Raw genomic sequence first — 9,877 nt, 5'->3', positions numbered from 1 at the left:
CATTTTTTTTTAGTTTGCTCAATTCTTTCTTTCCAACTGATTCAAATCTATTGTCTCTTCAATTTTTCTTCTTTACATCATCAAACCCTACCTAACTGAAATCACAAACTCAATAAGGGTGTTGAAATCAAAAAATTGAACCAAAGTGAAAATCGAATCACTCACTAAATAAAATTTCAACTGTTAGAATAAAAAATTCAAAAAAAAAAAATAGATTCTTTAATTCCACTATTTTCAACCATGTTTGATCCACCATTTTCAGCCATGTTTGGCTATCTCATGGTACTTGTTCGGAAAAAAATAGATTCTTTATTTTCACCATTTTCAGCCATGTTTGATCCAACATGTTTGGCTATCTCATGGTCCTTCATCAAGAACCCATCTGAAACCCAAAAATTTCCATTTTCTCTTCCGACCCATTTATCCATTTGATCTGTCAATACCATATAGCAAAAACTGATACCCCAAAATACAGCAGAAATAAAAAGGCACTAATGTTGATTTTGAAATAAAAAAATTACTCTGGAAACAGATGAGATGTGGTGGTGAAATTGATGGCGGAGGTGGCGGCAGATATGGTTTTTCCGGTGAGATGTGGTGGTGGAATGATTTAGAGCCCGTTTGGATTTGACTTATAAGTTGTTTTCAGCTTTTTTGGGTATTTGGCTGGCCGGCTTAAAGTCATTTTGTGCTTAAAATAAGTTCAAAAAATTACTTAGGTCCGTTTGGCTTAACTTATCTAAGAGCCCGTTTGGATTGGCTTATAGGCTTAAAATTTGTTTTGCGCCTTATGTTCGAAAAAATAAATTGGGGTAGTCAACTTTTTTTTTTTTGCTTATAAGTTCGTTTTAAACTTATAAGCTTTTTAGATAAACTAAGTTAAATGGGTCCAATTATTTTTTTGAGCTTATTTTAAGACAAAATGACTTTTAAACTGGCCGGCTAAACACTCAAAAAAATTTAAAACTTTATAAGATCCAATCCAACGGCTTTAAAGCGCCTTATAAACCAACTTATAAGCTGCTTTTTTTAAGCCCATCCAAACAGGCTCTTAGTGATGAAGAAGATAAAATTATTGAATGATTTTAATGGTTAATTAGAGTTTAATTAGTATAAATATAATTAATAAAAAAAATCAAATGAATAATAAGACTAAAATTTAAAAAAAAATTGACATGGCACTGATGTGGCCATGTTAAAAAATGCCCTCACACGCTACTGCTTCGTGTTGACATGCCCATGTAAGAAATGTTCGATAAAAGATCCAAAAATACAGAAAAAATAAAGCCAACGAGGTAATAGGTAGCCCATAAAAGTTGGGTGTTTCATAATTAAACAGGTCAAACGTTAGGAGGCATTCTAGGCATTTTCTCATAATAAATTTTTTAAGAAAAAAAATATAATTTGAAAGAAGTTTAACAATATTCACATAAAAAAACTATAATATGTATGTATGCTTTATGAGGGCTCTATAACCTTTTCCATGACATACCATTTTTAGTGGCATAAAAAAAGTTCATAAAATTCTCAAAATTTACCAAAACGTTAAGAACTTCAATTAGGGGTAAAAAGAGACAAAGATCAATTAGGGGTAAAAAGAGACAAAGATTCATGCGAGGATTACAGAAGATGATTATTCCCCCTTATATATAGTAGTGAAGTAAGGTGAAAGGTGATAAAATTTGAGAACACACGTACATAGTAGTAAAGTAATGTGAAAGGCGATAAAATTTGAGAACACACGTTTAGGATTACACTCAAGGATGTGTTGTTTTTTACTAGTCACAACGAGCCACACAAAAGTACCATCTTATATGCACCAACTGCCTAACCTTCTACAATCTATTACTATATGAAATCATAATGTGTTCTGGCGAAAGACTATTAAAAGATTGAATCTAAACAATTAACTGCCAGGGAGTTTGGGATGAACTGAGATACTTTGGAACGAGTACAATCTGCCAAAGAAGCTTTTCATCCAACTGTGCATTCATATCAAATAACGATACTGATTTAAAAGAGAACCCATGCAACCAGAAAATCGTTAGGATATCGAGTAGACTATGGGAGAAAGGAACAACAAGAGGAAAGCAACTTCCGAGAGTAAATTCAACAACTTCTGAATTATTATAAAACAGGATGGTCTGTAGATTATAGTCAAATACAACAAGCTTTTATCATCACTCCCAAGTGACATGGAAAGAATGCCAAAGTTTCAAGATATCAATATTTCAGCACCAAGAAAAGGTGATTGCTTTAGTCATCATTTTAAGCCGCGCACAGAGGTTCTTAGGAACGTCAAAATTCCCAGCAAAGGATCTAAAAGTGAAACAAACTACTACCAGCTAAAGCAAAGGGGAAAACGGGCAGGAAGAAGAATAGAACTAAAAATCTCCAGAGCAAATTCGCAATTCAGGCTAACTGCAACAAGTGAAAAGATGAAACACGATTCTTACTGTCATTACTTCCCACCATCCCAAAAAGTCAACCTTGCAACTTTTACAACTTTAAATTGGAACAAATGAAGCCAATTTGCCATCACATATACTGCATCACCAATCGAATCTGCAATCAAAATTTGTAAAGCAGCTAAGATACATAAATATTCATGCCCCGAGAAACTACTTAGGCAAAAAGTTTTTTGTAGAAACATGTGGACAACAAAAAAGATGCAGACCTTTAGTTGAAGCTGAATCCCCCAGAGGGCACAGAGACCTCGCCACCTCCAAACTGAAAACCCTGTTGGGGTGCATCACCAGGTGGCATCGTCTCGTCATCTTCTTCCAACCAGTACGTCTCAAGAATCTTAACTGCCTTTTCATAAATCTCTTGATTGTCATGGCTTTGCAGATTCTCAATTTTTTCTAAACCTTCAGCATCATCAATCAGCTGAGCATAATGATTTACATCTGCTGTCCGGCCCAAATTCTTCTCAGCTTCCCCAACCTTCAAAATATTTTCAAGCCCTTCAAGACAAACTGTGACAATCCTTGGGTCAGGACAAATGAGGAGATCACACAATGGTTTGATACAACCTTGACTAACAAGGAACCTGCAGGTAATGAAAACATAAACAGAGCATATGTCTCAGTGTATGCTGACAGCTCATGGTGCACAACCAGAATATCAAAATCTTACTTGATCTGCTCATGTGAACCCCCAGAGGTGGCATTTGAGATTGCCCATGCAGCCTCCTTTTTTATATCAAACTCCGCATTTTGTAGCAAATTAACAAGGGGACCAAAAATACCAGCCTCAACCACACACTGCAGCATAGAAAGGTCAACATAACCATGAAGCCCAAGTAAAAACAATAAATAAACATCCTCAAGAAAGAAGGGTCATGAGAAAGGTGACTTCTTTTTTTAGTCCAGTTCTTTTTCTTTCTTTGTGTCTTTCTTTTTCTTTGGGAAGAGGGAGAGGGGGTTGACAGTGGGGGAGCAATATTTATAAAAACTATCCATGAAACCAGAATTACATGCCCAGCACTACCTGAATTTGCTCCCTGTTGCCAGCTGTGATGTTTGAAATTGTCCAGCAAGCTTCCTTCTTAATACTCTTCTTGTGATTACCATTCAACAAGTTCAAAAGACAGGGCAAAGCCTGATGGTTGATGATACACTGAAAAGAGATTTTATTAGTAAGAAAGTTAGCTTCAGCATTTGACATCAGACAATAAGATACCATTTTTTCTTAAGCTATCAGACAACAAGATACTAATAGACGGATTTGATTAGTTAGAAAAATAAGCTTCATTATCTGACATTATACAAAAAAACCACATATATAAACATAGTTTCAACCCCGTCAAGAAATTGCAATTTAGAATGTGAACAATTCTCTGACAAAATTCCACCCGAGGTTAGGTTAAGACAGATAAAACTTCGGAAGAAGACATCATCTTCTCAAATAAGATAAGACATATTTGACAAAAATGCCCCTAAATTATAAAGGTGAACCATATTTGTGTTTATTAGCCTTTGAAGAATGTATATTGTGAATCACACATAAGAACATGTCTAATACAATCAAGAATAACGAAAACTTAAGTAAATAATAATATACATGAATATAATATTCATGTATAATAATAAATATCAATAAAAATTAAACTCTTCAACAACTGAAGTAAAAAATACGCTAAGAAAATCCAACTGATAATGATGAACATAAAGTACAACAACAACAAAAACCCAGTGAAATCCCACAACGTGGGGTCTGGGGAGGGTAGAGTGTACGCAGACCTTACTCCTACCAAGGTAGGACGGCTGTTTCTGAACGACCCTCGGCTCAATAGAGAGCATAAAAAGAGGTCAGATAAGGCCGAGCATAAAGTAAAGCCCAAAAAAACCTAAGATGTCTTACGAATAAAGCATAGAGCAATACAAATTTAGATGATTACTGGTTCCTGGGCCAGATGTGTCTATGGAATGCAGCTGCTTTGTAAATACTCACTTTTGGTAATATAACTATTCAGTTACCAAAAAAAAAAAAAAATAGATAAAACAAAGTTCAAGTGAAGGCATAAGAGTTTTTTTAATAGATCATAAAGTAAGATTTAGGTAATAAAGGCATAAAATAGTTTTTTCCTATGTTGCTCGGACTCTTCAAAAATTTCAACGGGTGCGTGTCGGATTCTCCAAAAGTAGAGTATTTTTGGAGAATCCGACACGGGCGCGGCATCGAAAGTGGAGAGTCCGTGCAACTTAGGTTTTTTCTATATATTATAATCAATGAGGCTCATATCTTGATCTTATTCCCACCTCAGCTAGGGACTAATTCAGACTCTTATTCTCAGACAAAAGAGACTAACATGACTTGTTCCATTATACTTTTTTTTTGCATTTCAAAGACAGAACGAGGGGTATGATGCAGGCAAATGGAAGTTATATCACCTCCTCACAACAACTAAACATGCACTCTGTTTGGCTAGATCACTGAAAACAAAGCAACGTAAAGTAAACATGTTACCAGTTCCTTCCACCATTAAAAATGCATTGATATAGTATCAAATGCAGAAAACAAACAGCTGGTGTATCATCAGCGAGTAGATAATTTGGAAGGAAGTAACATCCATTAACACTTTACCTGAGTTTGCATATCATCTCCAGTCACAATATTTCCAACAGTCCGAAGAGCGGGGATCAAGACCGATGGAGATGGGTGGCTGAAATGTTTAAATTAAATCAGTCATTCAGAATCAAGACATACAAAAACTAACCCGTATAAAAGAGGAAATTTTAACCTCTTCATAGTCTACAAATAAACTGAAACAATACACCAAGTACTTACAGTAATAACTCAACTAAACGTGGGCATACTCCAGAATCAATAACAGCTTGAATTTTATCATTTGTACCATCAGAGAGATATGAAAGTGCCCAGCAAGCATCAGTCAAAACTTCTTCATCGGTTGAATGAATAAGTTGTTGAAGAGCTGGAAGTGCAGGCTTTGTCTGCAGAGTTGAGCTCACATGTTTAGATTATGCATAGAATCATCAGATTGTCATGCTTGTCCTTTGTGTATCAAGTATTACTATGAAATTAAAGCACCTAAGAATGACAAGTGTAAGAATAAGGACATATACGACATACTAACAACGTAAAAACGACATACCTTAACAATGCATTGGTTGAAAATGGCAGTTTTAATAATTTTGTCCAGCAATAGCAACAAGAAAATCACATATAGTTATTTATGGAAGTGACAAAGAAGCTTGCACTCATAATTTGTTCAGAACCACTACTAACAAGAAACAAAAATTGCTTAACTTACCCAGCAAAAAGAGATTTATTGGGTTGGCAGGTCAAGTGTATCTAGACATATAGTTGCTTAAGATCTTTATTTTAAGGCCTCACAGAGTACAAAAGCCAAAAGTTTTTCAAGGATTGAGCTCATTTCAAAAGCATGAACTACCTATCACCTTTTGAGAAAGATGGGAAGGAACAAGCTACCAAGCAACACTTCGTATGAGCAATAAAAATTAGATATTTCTCAGCATCACTAATAAAGAATGTGACTAATAATGAAAATCTGTTACACTTGATCTTTATTAATTGAAATAGTGCTTAACAGTGATCACCACTTTATATTTGCAATTTAGTAGACATAATAGCTAATCAAGCCTTAAGGAGCCACCTGATCAAAAGCAGGCTGTGGTTTGCCTCTGCAGAAATTTGAAAGTGTCCATGTTGCATTTCTCAACATAGAGAGCTTGGCATTTGGATTCAGCTGAGCCAGCAAGGGAATCAAAGCTCCACAGCTAAGGACAAGATCACGGCATTTTGGGGAATCACCAGCAACATTTCCAAGAGCCCACACAGCCTAAATGAGGAAGGGGAACATATCTTCTCAATGCCATAAATCAAACAATAGTACCGAATAATTGACAATAGCTTACAGAGACAAACAACCATAAATAAGTTATGAAAGTCTGAATTTGCTTCTACTAGTGTGTACCTGCTCTCGCACATCATCACTTGGAGAACCAAGAAGTTTCACAAAAATTGGGACTGCACCAGATTCAATCACCACCTTGGTATGCTCAGATGTCCCCGAAGCAATATTTGTAAGAGCCCATGCAGCCTCAAACTAAAATCATTGGAAGTAAAATGGTTAGGCGCTATTAAAACTACTTTTCAACCCCATAGGGAACTTCAAGAATAAGAAAGCAAGGGGGTAAATACCTGAAGTTGTGGAAAGTCGTCCCTCATAAGGAATTGAACAAAACGAGGAACAACACCTGCTTGAATTACTTCCTCAATTGGGGGACTCCTTTCTGTAAATAATATGATTAAAGATTAACTCAAAGTCCAAGTAACCACAATAGAGGAGAAAGGGAACAATATCACAAACCCATAATAACAATGATTACCTATCGAAAGCAGCTTCCGAAACTGAGTAGTAGCTTCAAGCTGTTGATTGCCATCTTCCATCCAAACACCCGCAACCATTGCTGGTAAATTCTCCAGCTGCAAATGAAAACATTTCAAATAAACTCAATACCGGCTAAAGGACACAACACTACCGATAAGTCAACAAATTAAAGAAAACTAGTTAGAGAACGTTTCCATCTGACATAAAAAGAAATGCCACATCTATCCAACACTTAACCATCACTAGCACACAACTACTACTACTATGCACATACTAGTTGTGGTCAAACATATGAATCCTCAATATCTAATTAGCTCCATATTGCTCAACATTAAATAATAAATAATAAAACAATTAAGTACGAGAAAACTAATTTCAAAAAATGAAAAAGAAAACCAATAAACTTCAAGTTTAATGAAAATACTAATCCAAAATCATTGCAGAATCTAGAAGATTACTACTAACATGAAAATTCTAAGGACCTGTTTGGCCATGAGATTTATTCACTTTTTTATGGAACTTTTTTTTTACTTTATTTGAAAATCAGCATTTCGCCATGAAAAAACCAAATACAACTTGAAGTATTTGGAATTTGGAAAACACCTAAAATACTGTTTTCATTTTTTTCATTTTCAGTACATTCAAACAGCTAAATATTCTTTGCAAAAATTATAACAAAACACAACTCCATCTTCAACTCAAACTTCAAAAATTCCAAATAAAGTGAAAAATATTTGGTTTCTATGGCCAAATGCCTACTAAATCTCACAATCTAGCCAAACATTTTTCTAGCTTCAAACTCTAACCCTAATGGAAAAACATTATTCAACCAATAAGCAACCAAATTAGACACACAAAAAAACGTAAAAAGAGATAAAAGTACAACAACAACAACAACATACCCAGTGTAATCCCACAAAGTGGGGTCTGGTAGAGTGTTCACAGACCTTACCCCTACCTTGGCAGGTAGAGAGGTTGTTTCCGATAAACCCTCAGCTCAAGCAAAACAGAAACACAACAATTATGAAAACATGCGCAATAATGAATTCAGGATAGTAAAAAAGGTAAAACAGTAATCGGATCTACATTTACTGCAATTAAAATGAAGATAAGGTTCTTATTATCGACCTTCTTTTCATTGGTGGTCTGAACAGGTACAGTAAATTGCTGATTAGATTGAAGGCCTTCACGTCTTTTCTTTTGTAAGTTCTCTTCTCTCTTATTCTTACGAATCTCAACCATATTATCCTCTCTTCTCCTCCGACCTTCCTCAGCATCCACAGCAACCTTGTACCGGTTCCGACGAACCTCGGTTCTCGCGTTCGGTCTCAACGACATCCTTAGATGAAAAACCCTAGCAGATGAGAAGAGAGAGAGATATACAGAGTGAAAAGAGTGTCGTGTGTAATGGCGGAGGGTTTTGATTTTGATTTGAAAGGGAGAGGAGGGTTTTATATAAAAAGGTTTTATTGGGTATTACGAAGATAGGGCATGGATCGGGAGTTATTTACGGATTGAGGACTCTATTTTGAATTTTGAAGGTGAGGGAAACCTCCGCCGCCCAAAAAGCCACAACGATAATAGTATCTTCCTCTCAAATTATCTATCGTACTTACTACCCATTTGGCCATGATGAATTTTTCACTTTTTTTCTAGAATATTTTTTCACTTTATGGTGTTTGATCATAAAAATTTTAAATAGATCTTGAAATTGTATTTGAAATTTGAAAAATAACCAAAATCTTATTTTTCACTTTTTCCATTTTCTGTTTTGGACTTTTACTTTTGTTTTTTGTTTTCAATTTTTACCCCAAAAAAATCTATGTTGCTCAATTTTTGCCCTAAAAGTTCATACAACTTTTTTCACTTGTCAGAGGCAACTTATGTTTCTCAGTTGCTCTTCATTCCAATAATATTGAACATCATGGCTAAAAAACCTCTAAAAGAAAAGAAGCGGGTGGGAATTTTGCAACAAAACCATATTTAGAGATGTTATATTTTTTGTGTACACCTTCAAGTTGCAGCCTTTCTGATGGAAAGAAACCATCAGTTTTGAGCACTCTATAAGCTAATCTGAAGTAAAATTGCTATATTTCTTGCACTGGTTATGTTTATTAATTGTTTTGGGTGATTTTGCTAGTTTTTTGAAATTGGGGGTATAATCATATTTCATGTTTTTTAGGAAAAGTACATTTCAACAACCAAATATTATTTGCAAAAACTATGGCCAAACACAACTCTAACTTCAAAAATTTCAAAAAAAGTGAATTTTTTTTTTTTTTTTGGTTTCTATGGCCAGACGTCTACTAAATAATTTCTGAGGGTCTATTTGGAACAACCTCTTTACCAAACAAAGGCGGGGATAAGGTCTGCATACATTGTACTAGGGGTGCGCATAGTTTGGCCCAACTCAAAATCCGAATTTTTTGGCTATTCAGTTTGGATTATGTATTGGACTTCGGATTGTATTTTTAAATTTTTTGGATTTCGGATTGGATATCGGATTTAGTATTTTGAATTTTCGGATATCCAAAAATCCGAAATTTTTGTACCTTATATTTAACCCTACCCATATTATATGTGCCCAATAGTAATTAGTTCAAAGGCCCAATAGGTTTGATACCCCACGGTACTACCCATTATAATATTAAATCCAATATAGAATCTTCTACTAAATTAAATATAATATAGCTTGCAAAGCTCGAGTTTACTTCACTACTTTAAGAATAAGGCAACTTCCAATGAAACAAGGAATGATGTAGAATTGAACTATGTGAGTTGATACCTTATGTTTTTTTTTTCTAGATGAAAGCACCCACCGTAATACCTTTTGGTTTAGCGGTAACAACTCTTTGCTGAATTCACATATTTGGTTTCACATTATGCTAATACATGTAACTTGAAAACCGAAGCACATAATTTCGTACCTAATAATCCTACCTTAAAGGCTAAAAGACAAAATCGAAAATCCGAAATATCCAAGCCAATTAACACGAAACC

General features: G+C 34.9%; 1 protein-coding gene across 1 annotated transcript; it reads right to left on the bottom strand.

Moving 5' to 3' along the window:
• Positions 1 to 2,095: 2,095 nt before the first annotated feature.
• Positions 2,096 to 8,309, bottom strand: LOC132054596 (importin subunit alpha-2-like). Its single transcript, XM_059446575.1, has 11 exons — positions 8,006 to 8,309; positions 6,876 to 6,972; positions 6,688 to 6,779; positions 6,461 to 6,592; positions 6,140 to 6,325; positions 5,293 to 5,456; positions 5,089 to 5,167; positions 3,493 to 3,621; positions 3,139 to 3,266; positions 2,678 to 3,052; positions 2,096 to 2,565 (listed from the first exon to the last, which is right to left on the bottom strand). Exons 1-10 carry the CDS (start codon positions 8,213 to 8,215, stop codon positions 2,680 to 2,682), a joined length of 1,590 nt encoding a protein of 529 aa, XP_059302558.1. The 5' UTR covers positions 8,216 to 8,309; the 3' UTR covers positions 2,096 to 2,565; positions 2,678 to 2,679.
• Positions 8,310 to 9,877: the final 1,568 nt, after the last annotated feature.

This window comes from Lycium ferocissimum, chromosome 1, assembly GCF_029784015.1.
Source record: "Lycium ferocissimum isolate CSIRO_LF1 chromosome 1, AGI_CSIRO_Lferr_CH_V1, whole genome shotgun sequence".
NCBI lineage: Eukaryota > Viridiplantae > Streptophyta > Magnoliopsida > Solanales > Solanaceae > Lycium > Lycium ferocissimum.
The sequence above is the reverse complement of the archived record's forward strand: the minus strand, read 5'-3'. Positions and strand labels throughout refer to the sequence as shown.

Coding starts and splice junctions, on each gene's coding strand:
- LOC132054596 (XM_059446575.1), bottom strand. CDS start 8,215: ATGTCGTTGAGACCGAACGCGAGAACCGAGGTTCGTCGGAACCGGTAC. Junction 6,780..6,875: donor TCGGAAGCTGCTTTCGATAG/GTAATCATTGTT, acceptor TATTATTTACAG/AAAGGAGTCCCCCAATTGAG. Junction 5,457..6,139: donor CACAGCCTGCTTTTGATCAG/GTGGCTCCTTAA, acceptor TCAACTCTGCAG/ACAAAGCCTGCACTTCCAGC.